Raw genomic sequence first — 21,453 nt, 5'->3', positions numbered from 1 at the left:
CACCAGCAGCTGCAATGATCTAAAAGAATTGACAGCACAAACATAAGTAGCAGTACATCAAACTGAAGGCCAAAAACGAATTAGCAGCTTACCTTCTTTCCATTGGTTGCTTGGATCTTGGCCTCTTCGCCTTTGATCTTAACAACTTCTCCATCGACCCAGGCAAGTTCAGGGTCTTCAGCCCAAACATGAGAACCTACTATAATATTAACTTTCGCCCCAGCAATAGAAGAAAAAATTGGATATATTCTCATGATTCCATTCGTCATTGGGAAATTTACAATGGTGTTTAAATGCATTCATGTTTTACCTATATATGCAGAAACATTGTAATCCTCTATAAACTACAAAATAAAAATCTCTCTAAAATGATGTTTCGGTTTGAACTCTAAAACGAATTAACATGGGAAAAAAATATTAAATCACTTCGATTTGAAACCGCATTAAACGAATTGCTACAATCAGGAAGCTTCACGCAAAGCATGCCAATGATCAAACATGAGCAACACATGTTCAGCGACTGCATCCCTCAGGCGGACGCAAGAGGTAGGCGGCTTTACCATTCCGCCGGGTTTTGGAGGATGATCAGCAGGTGGACGCTGTGAGGGAAGGCGCAGATGAACTCATATCATATCTCGTGGTCGGTCGCTCGTCGAAGCTAACCCTCCGTCGTTGCCGGTCTCCGGGCGGGGGATGCGGTGGTGGGTGCAAAAGCGGGGGAGTGGAGAGGGAGGAGCCGATGTGTAGAAGGCAGTGGAGGGCGGAGAGGGGGCGGGAGTACGTTGAGCGGCCATGGCAGGCCCTCCCTTCGATCTCTGTGCAGCGATCAAATGGCGAGGTAAAAAAAAAAAAGCAACCAGCAGCAGCTCATCCGAGTGCGGCTGCGTCAAGCCCAGATGAGATGAAGGGGGCGGAAGGCCGTTCTACGGATCAAGCACCGATCCGAGCACGGGAGGCGGCGGATCAATCGGATTGGGTAGGAGAGAGGTACCTTGAGGCCGTCGACGGAGAGGAGGCCGCTGAGGATGCACTCCATGAGGCCCGTCCCCAGCACGATCACGTCGTACTCCTCATCCATGGCGGGCGGGCGGGCGGGCGGCGAGCGGCGGCGGCGGGGAAGGAGAAGTGGGGGTTGACGAAAGGCAACAGCGTCGTTTGGGAGTCCAAAAGCGTGGGATGGTGAGATGAGAATGAGATGGGAGGAGGAAGGTGACATGGGCCTCACGTGCTGTGAACCCTGAGCCTTTCCATCCGACGGCTAAAATGGGATGTAATCTACCGATCCAACGGCTGTAAATTAATGATGACGTGGAACATTGAGGTTTGAGCTTTAGGAGATTAATTGCACTTAGTGGGGGATAACTTTATAGGAAGAAGGGATTGGGTTACTTTGTCAATTTCAAAATATACCGGACCAGTCTTCCGGATATACAATCAAACAAATAAATCACTCTTTGTTACAAATGATAAACGAGTGAAAAAGCTATAGGGCAATCAAACTCCGCTCCGTCCAACGTGGGCATATATCCATAAATATACATTAAAATCAACCGTAGTGCATTCCAGGCAAATCACGTATCCAGCAAGGTGTATATGGAAATGAGCTTACCACTCTATCTGTATTATGGTATAGGAACATCATACCCAAGTCTTGAACCTTTGCCTTGTTGTAGTCATATGCAACAACTCTTAAATTTGTATCGTGCAAGAAGACGATGTCTTTAAAAGGATGAAATCCGAGTACAGCGGAGATGTATTCTCCATTATGGTGGATGCTTTCATTGGCACCACTAATAATGTCATCAGAGTCCTTATCGATAGCCCATTCAAATTCCTCCATATCATTTACAGCTGGTAATTCCCTGGTTTTGTCTTGTTTAGTGTCAGCATTATGCCATATCCATTGCTGACGACCATGGTTGCAGGGGTAGCTTTGTATTATTGGCCCTAGGTCAACACCATGCTTGAGCACCCACTCGTTGTCGTCGTATGAAGAAGAAGAAGAAGAAGAAGAAGAAGTTTCGTTGAGGAGCCAAATTTGGAGTCGACTTAGACCGGTGACCAATACGTAGCACACTCTGTCTTTTGATTTTCCTAGGAAAGGGTCCCTAGTCTTTCTGTTTGATGCAGAGTCGCCAGGCAATCTGATGACCCGATACTTGTGGTCGTTAAGTGTGATCTTGATGACGCAATCATTCTGGCAATGCATGTAGAGCGCTCCCCGGAGGTAGACGGAGTGAGTCTTGCAGTGGTAAGGTACCCTTGCCAAGGATACATCAGCCATGGTGCCCATGGTGGCGTCGCCTTCCCGGAGAAACGACTTCTCCTCCCATCGCCCCGTCGTGGAGGAGAAGACGTGCAGGATGAACGGCGACGGCGGCCACTGATCCGACAGAGACGCAGCAGGGAGTCGATGAAGAATCAGGTAGGGCATCCAGAGGACGTCGTAGTGTGGTGACGCTGCTGGGTCGAAGACGAGGCCCCGATCACCGTACATTATGTTGGGCAGTGAGGCGTACGGGGGGACAGGAGGTAGACGCATCCACTGGCGTGTGGCCGGGTTGACGATGTGGCGATCGAGCAAGAGGAGGCCGTTGCAGTGGACTTCGATGGTGGCATCGTCGTCCAGGTCGTAGTCGAGGTCGATGCCGGGGATGGTGGCCGGCGGCGAGGGACGGGCGAAGAAGCCATGGAGGCACGATTCATTGAGGCAGACGAAGAGGCCGCGGAGATGGTTTGGGAGGAGCGCGACCGCCTGCGTGGTGAGGGAATGTTCGTCGACGATGGCACGCCAGGCGTGGCAAACGGCGCGCGCGGCGGCGAGGCTGCGTAGCGGCAGGCGGCGGAGGATGTCGCGGCGACAAGGTCGCCCGGCAGCTGGGAGCAGCAGTCCATGCGTAGCTAGCTTAGCTTAATTGCGTTGCTGGCTTGGGAAATTTAATTGAGTTAAAATATGAGATTCGCTAGCTACTGCATGCATTCTATTTGAGGAGGATATGGATTGCATGAATTAGGACGGATTAATGGAGACGGAATCGGATATGGACGGAGGAAATTTCACCGTTCGGCTTGCACGTGGGTGAAGGCGGTAAAGAAAATTTCACCGTTCTTCTTCTTCAATTCTTCTTCTTCTTATATAAAAAAAATATCCGTGCGTTTTAACAGGTGAAAACTATTTTAATCTTATTATTGTTATGTTTATTTAAGGTGAAATTGACTATAGGAATTCGCTTAGATATGTATATTTTTAGAAAATCATAATAAGTTGCAGTTAGCAGGCTGTTCATCTCAAATTAACATGCGAGTTTTTTTTAAAAAAAATAGATTTCTTATTTGACTCCTTCTGTATTTCTAAAAGCAAACGAACTTAAAAACCAACTCAAATAACGTATCAAAGTACCGGCAAAAATATCTTCGATTTTTATAATTGTAGAGAAGAGATAAACTGGGGGACTCCATAATATACAGACCGCACGAAGTAGCAATCCCGTTCCGGCCCAATAAATATGGGCCGCATGTATGTCATTGATACTGTTCTGGCCCAACCAGAAGAGAGAGTCGCATTCCCACTCAGGCCCATCTAAGCCTACAGATAGCGCACGAAATAGCCATAGGAGTTCGGAGTTTAAAGGAATAAGATCACTTTGACTCCCTCAATTTACCACCGAATCTAAATCGTATCCCTCAACCGCAATACCAGAAATCTTGACCCCTAAACTTACAAAACCGGTGCAATTTGACTCCTTTGGTGGTTTTGGAGGGCGGTTTCGCTGACGTGGCCGCGCACGTGGCAATGTTGACCTGGTCTTTATCCCACGTGACATTGACGTGGCGCTTAGGTGACATTAAAAGAAAAAAAATATGTGGGCCCATTTGTCATTAAAAAAAATTGTGGGATCCACTAACATGTAGGTCCCACATCTCATCCTCTCTCTCACTACCCTTCTTCTTCCTCCTCTCTCCCTTATTTCTCTCTCTCTCCCGCCCTTACATGAGCCGGCGGCAGGCTCTGCACAAAATCATTTGCAATGTTTGGTTAAAATCATTTGCTTGAGAAGTCCTCATACTCTGCACAAAATGGATTAATTCTCTCTGAGCAAAATGAGAGAAGTCCTCAGACTTTGCACGCCATGCATGAACATCACTACATCAAACTGAGCAAAATGGACTGTCTCAAAAAACAAAAGACCCATGAAATTACTTGAAACCAATCAGCCATGCAGCATCTAGCTAGGCAGCTACTCTTCCATCACGAGATGGAGTTCCTCCACCTTCTCGGCCCCTTCCACGTCGGCGCTGGACATCTTGGCCAGCCTGCCCAGCTTCTTGCACCTGTTGTTCCACGCCGACGAGAGCACGAGCGAATGGGGATCGGAGCCTGACCTGATTGGTAGAGGTAGAGACGCCGCATGGGGATTGGGATCGAGAGTTAGGGCGAAGCCTAAGCTGAGCTGCTACGCCTACGCGCCGCCGCGCACTCCGGCGAGGCGCCACCACGCCATGCCGTGGAGGAGGAGATATGTTGATCGCCGTCCTCTGGTGGCGCCTCGTGGTAGGGTTCGCTCTCCCTCCCTCCGCCGCCCCCGCCATTTCCGCCTTCCCCGGCGGCGGCGGTGGCGGCGGGAATTTTTTTTTTGTGAGAATGAAAAATGGGCCCCGCATATATATTTTTATTTTAGTGCCACATAAGTGCCACGTCAATGCCACGTGGCACAAAGACCGAGTCAACACTGCCACATATGCGCCACGTCAGCAAAACCACCCTCTAAAACCACCGAGAGAGTTAAATTGCACTGGTTTTGTAAGTTCGGGGGTCAAGATTTCTGGTATTGCGATTGAGGGATACGATTTAGATTTGGTGGTCAGTTGAGGGAGTCAAAGTGATCTTATTCCGAGTTTAAAACACCGACCCTCGTCGACCCTATTACGATTCAGATTTTGAGAACAAAGAGTTAGGCTGATCCTAACAATTAGCCACTCAGACAACACAAAGCATCATCGATGGAAGGATGACAGATGATGTCAATTTCTTTTTTTTTTTAGAGAAATTGACATGCAATTTGTAGATCATCAGCAAGTATATTTGGCTGGCGTACGTGTTGTTTAGAATTTCTCCTTCTCGTGGATGACGCTGCATGTTAGGCTGGCTGGCCGGTACGTACGCAACGTGCATGTGAAATGTGTGGTGGATCTTTGTCGTGTGTCATCACTGTCTTGTTATTATTGGACAGACAGCTTCTGCCGAATTTTCTCAATATGTACCACAATTCTATATTTCCTCGGTTTTTTTATACTACACGTAGCGTAAACTTTTCGCACGATGTTTTATCATTCATGTTATTCAAATATTTTGTGTAAATATGTAAAAGTTTATTTGATGAAAAAAGTCACAATAAAACAAATAATATTTATATAATTTTTTTAATAACATGAGTAGTTAAATATCACGTTAAAAGTTAACGGCGTTAAATATTAAGAAACCGATGTATTATATCTTTTTGGATGAAACGCTGATCGATCTGCATTTTATATAATATATATATATGTATGGAAGGAATTTCTGGTGGAAACTACTCGTAGATGGTAATCTCACACATGCCCACTGATTTTTCTTCTCTTATAGCCACGTCAAAGTCCATAAAAATGGGGAAAAGAAAAGCAAAGTGTCCTTGTCTTGGTCGGCTTGATCAATTGGTCTTGGATTAGCTCACCTGCCTGTGCCCTTCCATTGATGATGCCTAATTAAGGTTTAGACAGCTGCCACGTACGTAAATAAGTGACTATACTATGTATTAACCTCTTTCATATTATATATATGGATGTTAGCTTGACTTTTTACAGGAACTTAACACTTAGGGAGTTGTTAAGATTGTAGCTAAAACACACCTTACAAATTTTGGTATTTCGGTAAGTTGACAATATTATCAAAATTATGACAGAATTTTTTTTGTATTTATCAAAGTTTGGCGAAAAAAAATAAATCCAAGCAAATCTTTGGTAACTTTAAAAAAAATGATATGATACATTCCAATTAGGAAAAAAACCCCACCGTTAACAATATTTGGATTATATATTATGAAAGTATTTATCATTGTGAATATAGATGCTAATTGCATAGGAGTAACTTACAAGGGACTTTTTTTTTTATAAATCTTATAATGTTAGTACGAATAAATGGATGAATGGTGCATGCCGTAAGGCTCCCCGAACTCAAATCCAAACACAAATAAAGATGCTAATTGCATAGGAGTAACTTACAAGGGACTTTTTGGCCACGATCTGGATAAACAAAAAATCAAATCATGCTCTTTGATTAATTTGATGTCAAGATCGATCGATGTGATGAATTGTGTGCTTTACTTGTTGGTAACCAAGCATGACAAGACACTGCTTGGCCTCTGATTCCAATGGCCCGGTGAGAACCACGTGTCATCACGGCGTGCGTGTGGGCCCCACTGTTGGGACCAATCCACCCCCACCACGTTCTCCACTGCCCACCTTACGTGGCATCTCCTTTTTCTCATCTCAATTTTAATTTTTTTTAAAAAAAATTGATAGGAGTAGTAAAATGCACCAATCCTTTATTCCTCGGAGGAAAAAAAAGAAAAAGAAAACTTAAAGGACACTGTAGTACTCCGTATTTGATTTTGCAATAACTCCTGGGGGCTTCTTCCCTTCCACTCTCGTCTCGTACTCTCTCCAAACCCAAATCAAAACCAAACCAAAATCGAAACCAAATCGAAAAAGCGAGAGAGAGAGAGAGGAAAAAGTTTGGATTCATCATCCCCTTCTTCTTCTTCCTCCTCTCGCCTCGCCTCGTCTCGTCTGCTCCAATCCAGTCCGCATCTCCCCGCCATTGCCGCCGCCGCGGCCGCGCTTAATTTAACCCACTCCCACTCCTCGTCGCCGTGGTAATCTGCTCTCCTGCTGCCTTTTTTTTTTTTGCTGCTTTGTGCTGCTTCGTTGGTTGATTTCCTTCTCATTCTATTGGGGTTTCACTTAATGGCGGCGCAGGGCTCCACCGAGGCGGCGGCGGTTGCTGTGTTGCGCCGGCGAGCGGGCGGTCGACTTGGAGGCAAGTTAATCTCGCCTCCTCCTTCGTCTTCTCTACTTGTTCGTTTTAGTTCGTCGGATTTACTACGCGTTGGTTTAGACAGAAATTTCAGTTGTTAATCCCCGTTCTTTGTCCATCGATTTCGGAGTTGGATTCTGTTCCTTCTCTTGCTGCGGTTGCGGTTAATCTGTTAATGGGGGAGGAGTCGCGGTTAATGCGATGTAGTAGTAATTTTCTGCTTGGTTTCTATACTAAGCCTGCAGGGTCAGGTAGAGTTGCAGTTTGCAGGCAATCCGCTTTCTGTCGCGTGGTGTTGTGGTGATGCGGATGCTCACACGCAAACACCGGTTCCAACCATCGAATCTAAACCCAACCTGTTCAGACAGCTTGGATTCCTCTATTTGCAGCCTTGCAGCCAACGATGTTGACGCCTCTTGCATCGTGTTCTTCTTTTTAATTAACTACTCCACTTGGTAGTAGAATAATATATAAGCAGCCCTCATGTCATTTGGGCACATGACATTGCATCTGGAGTGTTCTACATGCTACCACTACTTTTTGTTTTAGCCAATTAATTACTACTTATTATCTCCAAGGTTCCACTGTCCGTACACCCACTCCGAGGAATTGGCTTCATTCTCAAATCTGATTTTACCTTGGTGCCACTTTTGGAATGTGCGTTTGTTTATTCATGGTGTAGAAATAGGCAGTGATGATGTTATCTGTTGTTTTGCTATCTTTCTTTTTTCTCTTTCTCTTTGTGGAGATTACAGAATTTGCAGCGATTTGTACTTGCAGGATTGATTTGATTTGCTTTAGCGATCTCTTCCTGCAGGTGCTGAGCCTCTGGGTACCAAGGATGAAATTTGTGCTTGTATTTGGATGACATAAGCGCGCCACGCACTTGCTAGGAAGGAATGAAAATCAGCGGACTTCTGACCTCTGCTGGCATCAATATCGCTCTTTCTGTGCTGTTTATATCGCTCTATTCTGTTCTGAGGAAGCAGCCAGCCAATGTCAGGGTCTACTTTGGGAGGAGGATTGCCGAGGAGCATAATCGGCTCCGAGAAGCTTTTATCTTGGAGAGATTTGTACCATCTACTGGCTGGATAGTAAAAGCCCTGCAGTGTACCGAGGAAGAGATCTTGGCTGCTGCTGGGCTAGATGCTGTTGTTTTCAATAGAATTCTAGTATTCAGGTATTTTTACTTCCCTGTATTGTTTATATATTATTAGAAGGTGGTATCTGATTGCTGAGTTTTTAAACTTCAATATGGGCATGAATCAGAAGGAGAAGAAAATTTGTAGCTGTATAAAGCATAAGTTCCTGACTTGTTGTAATGCACAGTAGCACATCCCCTGTCTTTTATTTAAAGATTTATATTCCTTATTTTTTACCTCTATCCAAATTTACATGCTAATACATTTGTTTTTCAACAGCTTACGCATCTTCTCTCTAGCTGCCATTCTGTGTGTGTTTGGAATTCTACCACTGAACTACTTTGGGCAAGATATACATCATGTTCGGATTCCTTCAGAATCATTGGATATCTTTACAATTGGGAATGTGAAAGTGAGATCAAGATGGTGAGATGAGAAACTTCTTGTAGTTTTACTACAGGGTAGTTTAACCAATGTTCTACATGACATTTACGCCTCTTGAGTGCTGGCATTTAGAGAACTCCCTCCGCTCTCAAATAGACGACATTTTAGAATGTGTGCAATCAAATCACTAATAAATGCAAAAAAAAAAAGACATGTGAAAATAGATTTGTCATCAAAAGTACTTTCATAGAATCAATAATTTCTTCTTTTTTTTTTTTTTTTTGAGAAAGATATGATTTATATGCCGGTTGCATTGCAGGCTTTGGGTCCATTGTGTAGCCTTGTACATAATATCAGGAGTAGCTTGCATTCTCCTATATCTTGTAAGGCCTTTTTCTCTTAGGAGTAATTGAAACATTCTCATTCCTCATATTGAGGAGTAGATTTGATATAACATTATTTGTCTGATAATTTAGGAGTACAAGCACATTGCTAGGCTGAGGCTCCGTCATCTTACTTGTGCAATGCCCAATCCAAGCCATTTTACTGTCCTTGTTCGTGGAATACCAAAGGAAACCAAAGAATCATGCAGTAATGCTATTGATGATTTCTTCACCAAGTACCATGGATCAAGCTACCTGTTCCATCAAGTTGTTTACAAAGTTGGAAAAGTTCAGAAGATAATGGTAAAATCTGCACTCGAAGGGATGAGCTGCATATAAATTTGAACATATTGTAATAAAGAATATTGCTGATTGTTTATTGGGAATTTTAAAAGACGGCCTTGATAGTTGTTGTCATTTGATATTAATTTTGGGTCTACTATCTTGTAGTTGGGTAATCACTGGGGGAAACAAGCAAAACCTATCACATTCTTCCCACTAATTTGATTCTCAGCTCTGTGCTTTTATATAGAGTAGTGTTCATTAATCTCCGGTTCCTTGAATTGAATTTATGGCTTTGCATATTTTTATTTCACTTTCTTCTTATTGTGTAACAATTCTAGTCATATTCTGGCAGACTGGTGCTAAGAAGGCATACAGGAAATTCAAACATTTTACAGACAGCACTATTGATCAGAGGTGTCGAGCAATTTCATACCGGTGCTGTCTGTGCGGAGCCTCATCTAATTCTTTCCAGCTGTTGGCAACTGGGCTTGAGCAGAATCAGGGGAAATCTGACCTTCAAGATTCCAGCTTGAAACTAGATGATCAGGTTGAACTTGTAATCTCACAAATATTAGCTCTTTTACTGGTAGTTCGTCAATTAGTCAGTATAAAACCAGTAACTTTAACTGTTGAATTGTACCAGGAATGTGCAGCTGCTTTTGTATATTTCAGAACTCGGTATGCTGCTCTTGTTGCCTCAGAAATACTCCAAACATCTAACCCTATGAAATGGGTTACTGATCTAGCTCCAGAACCAGATGATGTGTATTGGTCAAATCTTTGGCTACCTTATAAGCAGCTTTGGATTCGCCGAATAGCTACGCTCCTTGGTTCAATTGTTTTTATGTTATTCTTTCTGATACCAGTGACATTTATACAAGGACTATCTCAGCTAGAGCAGTTGCAGCAGAGGCTTCCTTTCCTGAAGGGGATACTGGAGAAGTAAGTATACATGTTAAAATGGAACCAATCTCTTGTTATTACAAAGCTTGTTCTTATTTGTAGTGCGAATCGTATCTCATGTATATATATATATTTTAAAAGTGAGGCCCTATTCTTGTGATTAGACCAATTAATTTAACATGTTCTGCAGTTAGTCAATTCAAATGTGTAAAGGAACACAGTTTGATGTTTCCTTTTCTCTTGTGTTGCTGAGGCAATATTTAATGTAGAAATACGGGCTTCTATTCATTTCTATGCAGCATCTACTGAGTACTCTTTCGTGTGCAGGAAATACATGAGCCAGCTTGTAACTGGGTACCTTCCCAGTGTCATACTGCAAATATTTTTATATGCCGTTGCACCGATAATGATATTATTTTCTACATTAGAGGGGCCTATATCTCACAGTGAAAGGAAGAGGAGTGCTTGCTGTAAAGTGCTGTACTTCACTGTTTGGAACATATTCTTTGGAAATGTACTATCTGGTACTGTCATAAGCCAATTGAATGTGTTATCAAGCCCAAAGGACATCCCTGTCCAGCTTGCTAGAGCTATACCTGTCCAGGTAAATATTGTCCAAACACCTTTTTGTCTTTGTGCTTCAGAAGATATGAATAGTTTGGAGTACATGATGAAAGGTTTCTCCAAAAAGATACTGTTTTTGTCCCTTAGTTTTTTTCTTAACTTCTCTCTGCTATTCTGTAAATATTTTCAGGCTACCTTCTTTATCACCTATGTTCTGACATCAGGATGGGCCAGTTTATCATCTGAACTTATGCAATTATTTGGTTTAATATGGAACTTTGTGAGGAAATATATTCTACGTATGCCAGAAGACACAGAGTTTGTTCCCTCATTCCCATATCACACAGAAGTGCCAAAAGTTTTGCTGTTCGGACTACTGGGCTTCACATGCTCTGTACTGGCACCTTTGATCTTACCTTTTCTGTTAGTGTACTTCTTCCTTGGTTACATCGTGTACCGCAATCAGGTGAGGAACCTCTTCATTTCTACTTGGAGTATTATATGTTCATAACATATTTTTATTCTCAAATATGAATATCTTCATCAATGAATATTTTATTATGTTGCAAATTGTAACCGTGGTGGTGAACATTTTTTACATGAACCTTACTGCACCATTATATTTGTTGAGTAGCTCGCACTGTTTCATGCAATTAAATTTGGAAAGAAAATTGCATGTTCTTGTAAAAAATGTTTACTGAAATAGTATTTCTTATTTCTTAGCTTCATTCTTCAACCCTATTATTTCCCCATGCTAATGATATTCTATTCGTGGTGTTTTCAGTTGCTCAATGTTTACCGCACAAGATATGACACAGGGGGTTTGTACTGGCCAATCGCACACAACGCAGTGATATTCTCTCTCGTGCTCACACAGATTATCTGCCTTGGTGTATTTGGCCTGAAAGAATCACCAGTAGCTGCAGGCTTCACCATACCTCTTATCATCCTCACTCTGTTATTCAATCAGTATTGCAGAAATCGACTTCTCCCATTATTCAGAACTACCCCAGCACAGGTTCGTATTAGTTCCATCATAGTGTATAGTGATGGACTTAAGTGGACAACAAATTAAAAAATAACCCCATGGTCTCCACATTCTATCATTGTGGTGACTGGTAGAGATTTTTGCTCGTGGGTGATTGACTACTGCATTTTGATTGTACAGGATTTAATTGACATGGACAGGGAAGACGAACGGTCAGGAAGAATGGATGAAATTCACCACCGGCTTCATTCTGCCTATTGTCAGTTCCACGACACTGAAGATATACCCTTGGAGAAAATTCAGACTGTCGGGAGCGATGAGGAACAAGGGTGTAGCTCTGATAAGTCGAATGGAAAAGAAAGCTTCGAGGAACCCAGAGCGGAGTTGTCTCACCCAACACTGAATGGACTCCCAGTTAGCCGTCTTCGGCATGCTGTGAAGTCGATTACTTTCCTTGTCAGATTGCAGAAAAGAGGTTTGTCAGAATAGAATAGGATATCTAACTACTAACCCCTTCATCAGCCTGTTCAGCGATGAAAATGTACAGCCACATACATCATACAACATACATTGAGAGAGCATCAGGATACCTGAAAAGCAATTTTGTTGTTTTGATCCGTTTGATTTCCAAGCTAGTGACTCTAGGACATGCTAGTTAATCAGTATATTCAAGCCTTTGCCATGCAGATATTGTTGTAGTGCTAGGTCATTCTGTTACATGAAATTTAAACTTGTTTCTTTGGTAACCTCAGCTACTCTGCAACTCAATTACCCTCCTCTTCTAACTTCAACTCATCTGAGAATGTAAAACTGAAATTTCCATGCCTGTTAGCTTAGAGCTTGTCCTGGACTGCACATTTTTTTAATTTAATCCATATTTGTCAAAAAGCATGTGCCATCATTTTGTATTTGGTGGCAGTTCTTGAGATTTAGCGTTGGGCTGCAATCTATACATATCTGTAGCTGTTGGGAGGCATATTCCCCATCAAACTTTACAGCCACCATCAGTCTTTGTCATCAAAAGAGCTCAGGGGATTATCCTTTGTGCTGTGCATCACAAATCTGGTGCATGCTGATTTCAGTGAATATTTTCTTTTGTCCTTGGTGGTGTTTCCTTCCTCTTTGTATGGAGTACTCCATCTCTTTAGGCTCTACTGTTTCTTGAAAAGATTAAAAGAAGAGTAAATTGCATTGGTGGTACACAAACTTGTTAGGTGGGTGCAATTTAGTATATAAACTTATAAAATGCTCGTTTCAGTATATGAACTTGCCTAGTTCGTGCGAACGAGAACCAAAATAATTTGGCAATGTTAATTTTATAAAGTTGATGTTGATTAGGATGTGACGTGCATACGTGCAGTGATTATTATAAAACATGCAATATTTATAAATTTAGTCTCTACTTTATCCTTCATCATTGAAATGATGAATTTCATATGTTTCTAACCCTTATATCAGTGCTCGATTTTTTTAATCTTTTTCTACATTCACTAAATCCTATTCTATATTTTATTGAATAGGTGTATGTCTAATGGCATCCTCCTCATATATATGTTAACATAGTATCCTAATCAGCCTCTAAGTCAATAACATTAGTCATGTCCTTTTTGACTTCTCCCGCACGCACCACACAAATTCGTGCATCAAAATGAATATTTTACAAGTTTGTGCACTAGATTGCACCCACCTGATAAGTTCGTGTACCGACGATGCAATTTACTCTTAAAAGAAATCTGATTTTTGACTGCTGCCAGTGCTTTGAACAGGGAAATTAAGCAAGAACTTTTTGTTGCCTCCCTCAAAGCATATGCTTTTAAGAGTTGATCTGTAACATAAGCAGAACATTTTCAGAGTGCTTGTACACAGTTTGGGTGGTGTTTTTGCTGCTGCAACTTATGGTCTGGGCACTGTATTATTCCACACATTACTTGTGATGATCAGGTCAGGGCAGTTAGCCTGCAGCTTTGGTTTTTCTCACCAGGCTGCTCCCGCGGTATTTGAACCTTGCGGAAAACTGGTTTGTGTTTGAATTTGACATAAGTGTAGTACAGTTTGAAGTTTTGAACCACAAGGGCAGAGTCATTGACGTCAGCAGATTAGTGATGCTGCGACCAGTCATCAAAATCTGTTCCAATTTTCAATCGATCGATCGACTTCAACTTTCCAAGTGTAAAGGATGACTGATCTTGTTGATGTCAGCGGTGATCTGTACACTAGAATTTCTGGACAGAGCAGCTAGCTTCCAGGTCTTCAGTATCATATTTCGTCACAGATAGGTACTTTACTTGTTGCCTGCATGAATTCTTAGAGCTAATCTGGGATCTCAATAATCATAGAGTCTAACGAAGAAATGATCAGTTAACTGTTGGGTCTCTAATCTATTGATGGTTTGATCTCTCAACATACCGTACGTTCGTACGAATAAACTTGAGGTTGCAACGAAGTGAACCACCGCAGCTAGCGAGACACTTTGACAATGACCTTTACTTCAGTAGTTACCCTTATCCTGAACTACCCAATAAATAAATTTCAGAGAAATGAACCAACCATCAAAAGAGAACAGCAGAGTATAATCATGCATGGTCCAGGGGGTTCATTTCATCTCATCACTATATATAGGACACATATATAAAAGTATTATGTAGTATTAAACACCTACATTAATTAACAGTTTATTAACTAGTGCATATGCATAAAACATACAATGCGTATGCATGCCAGGTGGTTTAAGAAAATTAACAAGAGAAAACTTAATCAAAACATCTCAACTGTAAATCAATGTACGATTACATTAATTATCACCAGTAAGGCATGCCAAATACAAGTTGCTGCTGCTGCACACCAGTTTGTAATTTGCCTTGCAAATATTGTAGCTGGTTTTGGTGGTTGTGCCAATTCATCATCATCATCAGCGCGTCGTCCGTGCTCCGATTCTGAGCTGATGATGAACAATCGCCGCCGCTCGTGCCGGTGGAACGGAAGATCTCGTCGAGCTCCGTTGCGCCGCCGCTCGTAGCTGCCGTCGACTACAACGAATGACCGGCGGCGAAGACGTCGTCGTAGCCGCGTCCTTCTTCTCCGACTCCGACGTGCATGCCGCCGCTACTGGTGCTAGCAACGTGCAGCTGGTGGGCGGCGAGGAGGAGGACCGGCCTGGTGCCGACGGCGGCGTGGAGGGCGAGGATGAGGCGGTCGTCGTGGTCGGAGAAGGCGCCGTGGCGGATGCCGGGGCGGAGGTAGTTGAGCCAGCGGAGGCGGCAGCTCTTGCCGCAGCGGCGGAGGCCATCCAGTTGCCGCCGGTGCCGTGCTGCTGGATGTACGACCGCAGCCGCTCGTCGTCCTCCGCCGTCCATGCCCCGCGCTTCGGCTTCACCGCCGCCTTGTCGCAGCACGCCGACGACCTCCCCATCGCTCGCTCGCTCGATCGAAAGGGAGATGCGAGAGTGGCCAGGTATAAATAAGCTAGCTAGAGATCGATCGAGTTGTTGTTAATTTGATGGCGTGTCTGCTTAATTGTGTGTTCGTCGTTGCTTGGACTGCATGAGTATGGTTTTCATGCATGCGACTAATCGCTCGTTCTGCCCACCTGCTCAATTGATTATATACTATAAACAACATATGTGGCTTAGTTTTCTGATTTTTTTAGCAATAATATTATTTTAATGAAAAATTATAAAAATAGAAGTTGAAAATCACAAGTTTAGCATCCTGTCGAACAACCGCAGTTTAACGGGGGCCCATATCAAACAAACTGCGGTTGTTCAACAGGTGATATTTTTTTAAAAAAAAGGAGAACAAGCACTGTGCAATATTGTTCATGCGGGACATATCGAACTTTGTAAGTTCGATATGCCCCTGCCGAACAATGCGTAGCACTGTTCATGTACTTTTTTTTTATGGACCAACTACCCTATCGAACCTGTCGAACTGCGGTTGTTCGACAGGATATTAAACTTGCGATTTTAGCTGATCAGCTCCTATTTTTATAATTTTTTTATTAAAATAATATTATTTCTAAAAAAATTCTAGTTTTCTCCCCTATCCGTGATCTTCCTATGTACTATCTCTATTTCTCTCTGTTAGGATAATATAAGGTTTTGAACCGCCATTACTCTGTTGTAATATTATTTACGCGATGCAAAATTGTGTTCATAAAATGTACTTTTAATTCATTTTTTTAACAGGTGGTGTGTTGTCTATAAGTATACCGCTGCGAAATTACTTAAACGGTACTGTCTCCATTTTAAAGTCTTAATATATTTTATTTTGTGATTTTTCCAAATGAGATGATCGTATTTATAGAGGTGTTTGGTTGCCATTCACAATCTGCCACTTCTAAGGTTAGTTAAGTTTGATCACCTTGACAACCATTTGGTTGTAGCTATAGATGTGACAAGATTTTCTTCCAATAAACCAGATCCCACACGTCAATGACTAAAAAAAAGTGTCCCTGCAAAAAAAAAATTACTCAAAAAGTATATATAGCAAGATTTCCTTAAGCTTGTGAAGATGTACATCGCCTCAACTTAGATAAGTATGATAATATTTATTGGTAAATGGTGATAAAATATAGCTAGGAACCTAACACATTCTTCACACATTCAACACTTAAATAAAGAGATTGTCGTTTTGTTTTGTGGTGCTCGATTGAATTGTTTACCGGAACCCGAGTAACCATCTTTAATACACGTTGCATGCATGCATACAGTTTTTAACTGCATGCATATGGGATGAGTTTGTTACACGTGGAATGAGTTAAACAAATTTAGTCTTCGTGACAAATTGAAAGGAGGGAGTATGAATTAAAACAAAAGGACGCTACAATTCATTCTCGATGGATGCACGTAGTTGTTGAGGTGATGGCATTAATAGCTAGGTATACTGTATACTCCCTCTGTATTTTAATCTATGACGCCGTTGACTTTTTAACTAACGTTTGACCACTCGTCTTATTCAAAATTTTTGTGCAAATGTAAAAATACCTATGTCATGCTTAAAGAAAATTTGATGATAAATCAAATCACAATAAAATAAATTATAATTACATAAATTTTTTGAATAAATTTTTTGAATAAGATGAATGGTCAAACGTTTATCAAAAAGTTAATGGCGTCATACATTAAAATAAGGAGGGAGTAAGTTAAATCAGGATGTCTGTATGGTTAGTTGATTCATTGCTTGGACTAATCAAATCACTATAAACATAATGGGGCGGCCGGTTTCAAGGTAATAACTCAATCTCGCCCGTTTGATGATCAGTCGGAAATCATAGTTGTTAAGTACATCCTAGTAGCTAATTGACTCGATCGATCCATAAATAGCGACGAATTGGGAGTATATGGCCAAGCATGCATGCAACGATTTCCGAAGAAATGAATAATTTATGTGGATCAAACTCATCGCAAAGTGTTTAGCTTAGACCAATAGACCTGCATGCGCATCCTCTACAAATAGTACTGTAGTAGTGGTGAAGTTAATTAGGGGGAAGCTACATGGATGGAGACTTCAGTAGTGACCGGATGATGATCTTCAAACACATTTCAATAATCAGGATATGAATATTTCACATCCGCACGTTTCCTCGGTGAGCCTCACACACTGATCAGGCACTCAACTGCCTCAAGATCAGAAACCGGCCGGTTAAGCTAGGATTATTGTGTAATATACATTGGTGGCAGCTGTCATACAACACACTACAAATATAAGCATTGATATCTTTTTTAAGCAGAGATTAAGTGAAAGAATTAAAGATCGAAAGAGTTTTTTTTACGACAATGTCCATAATTAAATGCACTTTAGAAAGTGAAACAGTGGGAAGAAAGGGTCCACTATTACTGAGGGGTACCCATTATCTAAAAAAAATTACTGAGGGGTACTGAAAGGACAAAACAGTAAAAGCGTCACATAAATGCTTATATAACAAATTACTAGATGATGCCCCACGTTTTGCTGCGGGATATAATAAGTTAGATATTGGAGAAATGATTTAGATTGAAATATTATAAAAATGATTTGAGAATGATAATTTAGCATGTGTATGTTTAGTTTTAGAATAAAATAAATTGTAGACTATATACTTACATGTTGAGTTTTGTGTGCTTAATGGGTTGATGTGGCATGTTTGCACATAGGTTTTATAAGTGCTAATAAATACTATGCTTGCATACTAAAAGATATTTCCTCTGTTTCAGGTTATAAGACTTTCTAGCAAGAGGTAGTAAGAATTATCTTAGGGGACGATAATGCTTTCGCCGAAATAACAATAACTGGGCCAGAATATTTGGGTCGGACACTGTGTGGGCTGGATACTGTCAAGCTTACCTGAGTTTGTTTTTAAGAGAACTAGAAAAAATGCCCGTACGTTTCAACGGGGGTAAAAACGTTTTATTTATCCTATACATTTTACTCCCTTGGTTTTGGACCGAATGCTTCCTTGGTTTTGGATCGAACGCTCATTCCTTCCTTTCCAGCTTCAGTCCTAGCCATGTCCGCTACCTCCCTCTGCTCAGCCTACCTCTCTTCGGCTCAGCCCACAAGTGAAACTGTAGGCCCAGCTCGAACAATACCGTGCCTGTACCATAACGGAGCCGATCCTCCCATTAAATCCGGTCCAATCTTTCTCGATCTCCAAAATTTAATCCGGTCGAGCTTGCATAGTCCAGTGTCCATACAATGATGGAGCCGATCCTCTCCATCAAATCCGGTCGAATCTTTCTCAATCTCCAAAATTGTTGAGGGATTTTGATCTACTCGATCTCCGTCTTCCTTTTTAATCAAAATCCCCAAAATTGTTAAGGGAAAATGACAAATCCGGTCGAATCTTTCTTGATCTCCAAAATTGTTGAGAGATTTTGATCCACTCGATCTCCCTATTCCTTTTTAATCAAAATCTCCAAAATTGTTAAGGGAAAATGATGAGAGAGTAGTCGGGAATCTTCTTGATCTTCAAAATTTAATCCGGGGTCGAGCTCGCATAGTCCAGTGTCTGTACGATGATGGAGCCGATCCTCTCCTGAATCTTTCTTGATCTCCAAAATTTAGAGGGATTTTGATCCCCTTGATCTCCTTTTTCCATTTTTTTTATCGAAATCCCTAAAATTGTTGAGAGAAAAATGATGAGAGAGTAGTAGAGAATCGGTTTTTGCAATCAATTGGAGAAGAAAACACATGGGAAAGCAAATCAACGTGACCGCGGTGCAGGGTTCGGCACGAGAAAAACTGCAAAAAAACGACAAAAGAAAGAAAAACGGCGAAAAGAAAATAAAACGGAAAAAAAACGAAAAAGAAGAGAAACGGAAAAAAAAAAGAGGAAACGGAAACGGGAAAAAAAGGAACGGACAGCGAAAAGAAAATAAAACGGAAAAAAATAAAAAAAAAAGAAACAGACCAAACATTTACCGGAATCCTTATGTATTTTTTAATTAGGTATAGAATAGATATAGATATAGGCACACTCCCTATTTAATAGACGGATAATAGTACGGAATTCCTCATGCATATCATGTGAAAGTAAGAAAATAACCAAACAAAAAAAAAAGAAATTACAAGTAATTACTAGTGGACCTCACCCTCGCGTCAAAAATAGCTTTGGCGCCACAAACCAACCCATGCATGCGTGCGTTAGTTCGCGCCAAAATTAGCATGTCGCCTCTCTTCAAATTAAAACTTGTCCAATGCTACGTACACACACAAGGGAAAAAAAAAGATGGACAAGATGATGCGCACGGTGATCGCCGCCGTCGTGGTCGGCCTCCTCGCCGCGGCCCACACGGCCACCACCGCACCGGAACAATCCTACGGCGGCGCAACGGCGACCGTGGCGCCGAAGCAGCCGGCGGCGGGGGAAGACGTCAACAAGGCCTTGGCGGCGGAGACGGCGGCTGCCGAGGCGGAGGACGCCGCCGAGGAGGAGGACGCCGCGGCCGCTCTGGTCACCGGCTTCACCGCCGGCGCGGCGAACTCCGCGCCGGGGGTGACTGCCGTCATGAAGCCGGTGCTGGAGAAGGCGGACGCCGGGCAATTCTACCAGGACGTGCCATGGATTCCGGATCCCAACGACGAGGGGAATCCTCCCAAGTCTCTGCCGGCGGCGCAGGTCCTGCCGGCCAAGGGCGGCGCTGGCGCGGCAGGATCATCGCCGCCGTCGAAGGAGGTGCAGGTGGATTACTACGCGACGACCCAGCCGAAGAAGCCGGAGGAGCCGCCGACGGTCGCGGCGGTCCAAAAGGACAATTGCGTCCCGCCGGCGGCGCCCAAGCCAGCTGTTCCGGCGACGCCGTCGACGTCTCCTCCTTCGAATAAGGAGTATGCTCCGGCGGCGCCAGGCGTGGTGCCGGTGAACCAGCCTTCTTCCCCGGCGGCGCCAGCAGGCGTGGTGCCGGCGCCGGTGCAGCCTTCTTCCCCGGCGGCGCCAGCAGGCGTGGTGCCGGCGCCGGTGCAGCCTTCTTCCCCGGCGACGGCGGTGCCAAAGCCTCCTTCCAATGACCCGTACGCCCCGGCGACCAGCAACACTCCGGCGGCGGAGGAGCAGAAGGACGGGCTGAACGAGAAGGCGATCAGCGACATCGTGAGGGAGCACAACATGTTCCGCACGAGGGAGCACGTGCCACCCATAGTGTAAGCATCATGCACGCACGCAAGCTGTTCGATGGAATGCCAATGGCAATGGCGATGATCGACAATGGCATATATAATAATGGCAGGTGGAACGCGACGCTGGCGAAGTACGCGCAGGAGTACGCGGATTTGAGGAGAGGGGATTGCCAGCTGGAGCACTCTCATGGCCCCTACGGGGAGAACATGATGTTCGGGACGGGGAAGCAGTGGACGTGGAAGAAGACGGTGGACGAGTGGAGCGACGAGAAGAAGAGCTACGACTACAAATCCAACAGCTGCAAGGCCGGCGCCATGTGCACCCACTACACCGCCATCGTCTGGAAGAACACCACCGCCGTCGGCTGCGGCCGCGTCGTCTGCACCTCCGGCGACACCATCATGGTCTGCAGCTACTGGCCGCCCGGCAACTACGTCGGCGTCAAGCCCTACTAATTCATTCTTCATCATATCGATCGATCCACCACCCCTGCTGCTGCCCTCCATCTCTCACCCATCATCGATCGATCGTCATCCATGCATCCACCATCGTCGTCGTCTCATCTTATTAATAATATATATATGCATCAGATTCTTAATTATTATAACTAATTAATTAATGTTATCTTAACTTGTTAGTGATATGCCCTAGAGGCTATCATAGAGATGATTATATCACACACTATGTTTACATATTTATCCGACTTTGTTCCTTGAAATAGATAAACTTATTATTGGTTAATGAATGTGTGATTCTTTCATAAGACTCTTTATGTTATGTGTTGCTATTTCTAAAGGATCACTGATCAAATATCATATGTGGAACAAATATGTATAGATGATCAGCACATGTATTAATTGATAATGTGGGCACATGTTGGATCATGGTATAGAGATACCAAATTAATAATGTGGGCACATGTTAGTGAACATATTGTTCGATAGACCCAACATGAGACACTGTAAGAACCATATATGTTGTGTCATCAGTGATCTCATTTAGTGTTGGTGTTGAATCCTTAGACTTGAGATTATCATGATTCCCAACATGTGTAGTAGCTTACTTAGAGACTGCTAAACGCTACTCCGTAATTGGGTAGTTATAAAAGTAGTTTTCGGGTATGCTATGAAACATGTAGT

The 21,453-nt window shown here is 42.9% G+C and overlaps 3 protein-coding genes across 4 annotated transcripts; 2 read left to right on the top strand and 1 right to left on the bottom strand.

Moving 5' to 3' along the window:
* Positions 1 to 1,546: 1,546 nt before the first annotated feature.
* Positions 1,547 to 4,590, bottom strand: LOC136354617 (uncharacterized). Its single transcript, XM_066306120.1, has 2 exons — positions 4,479 to 4,590; positions 1,547 to 2,877 (listed from the first exon to the last, which is right to left on the bottom strand). The coding sequence occupies exons 1-2, from the start codon at positions 4,588 to 4,590 to the stop codon at positions 1,547 to 1,549; spliced, it is 1,443 nt and encodes a 480-aa protein (XP_066162217.1).
* A 2,059-nt stretch (positions 4,591 to 6,649) lies between these two features.
* Positions 6,650 to 12,467, top strand: LOC4352878 (CSC1-like protein RXW8). 2 transcript variants are annotated; one of them, XM_015762841.3, is made up of 12 exons: positions 6,650 to 6,911; positions 7,015 to 7,075; positions 7,890 to 8,252; positions 8,494 to 8,640; positions 8,918 to 8,981; positions 9,075 to 9,284; positions 9,619 to 9,813; positions 9,910 to 10,208; positions 10,497 to 10,773; positions 10,924 to 11,199; positions 11,518 to 11,751; positions 11,902 to 12,467. In XM_015762841.3, the coding sequence occupies exons 3-12, from the start codon at positions 7,972 to 7,974 to the stop codon at positions 12,208 to 12,210; spliced, it is 2,292 nt and encodes a 763-aa protein (XP_015618327.1). In that variant the 5' UTR covers positions 6,650 to 6,911; positions 7,015 to 7,075; positions 7,890 to 7,971; the 3' UTR covers positions 12,211 to 12,467. The 2 variants fall into 2 exon arrangements, with proteins under 2 accessions (XP_015618327.1, XP_015618328.1); XM_015762842.3 differs by lacking the exons at positions 6,650 to 6,911; positions 7,015 to 7,075 and adding an exon at positions 7,582 to 7,729.
* Positions 12,468 to 19,380: 6,913 nt separating this feature from the next.
* LOC4352877 (protein PRY2) lies at positions 19,381 to 21,055 on the top strand. Its single transcript, XM_015763982.3, has 2 exons — positions 19,381 to 20,337; positions 20,424 to 21,055. The coding sequence occupies exons 1-2, from the start codon at positions 19,427 to 19,429 to the stop codon at positions 20,767 to 20,769; spliced, it is 1,257 nt and encodes a 418-aa protein (XP_015619468.1). The 5' UTR covers positions 19,381 to 19,426; the 3' UTR covers positions 20,770 to 21,055.
* Positions 21,056 to 21,453: the final 398 nt, after the last annotated feature.

Source organism: Oryza sativa, chromosome 12 (genome assembly GCF_034140825.1).
Source record: "Oryza sativa Japonica Group chromosome 12, ASM3414082v1".
In the NCBI taxonomy this organism is placed as follows: domain Eukaryota; kingdom Viridiplantae; phylum Streptophyta; class Magnoliopsida; order Poales; family Poaceae; genus Oryza; species Oryza sativa.
The sequence above is the reverse complement of the archived record's forward strand: the minus strand, read 5'-3'. Positions and strand labels throughout refer to the sequence as shown.

Coding starts and splice junctions, on each gene's coding strand:
- LOC136354617 (XM_066306120.1), bottom strand. CDS start 4,590: ATGGCGGGGGCGGCGGAGGGAGGGAGAGCGAACCCTACCACGAGGCGC. Junction 2,878..4,478: donor CGTGGTGGCGCCTCGCCGGA/GTGCGCGGCGGC, acceptor TGCTGCTCCCAG/CTGCCGGGCGACCTTGTCGC.
- LOC4352878 (XM_015762841.3), top strand. CDS start 7,972: ATGAAAATCAGCGGACTTCTGACCTCTGCTGGCATCAATATCGCTCTT. Junction 8,982..9,074: donor CTTGCATTCTCCTATATCTT/GTAAGGCCTTTT, acceptor CTGATAATTTAG/GAGTACAAGCACATTGCTAG. Junction 9,814..9,909: donor GCTTGAAACTAGATGATCAG/GTTGAACTTGTA, acceptor GAATTGTACCAG/GAATGTGCAGCTGCTTTTGT.
- LOC4352877 (XM_015763982.3), top strand. CDS start 19,427: ATGGACAAGATGATGCGCACGGTGATCGCCGCCGTCGTGGTCGGCCTC. Junction 20,338..20,423: donor GAGCACGTGCCACCCATAGT/GTAAGCATCATG, acceptor TAATAATGGCAG/GTGGAACGCGACGCTGGCGA.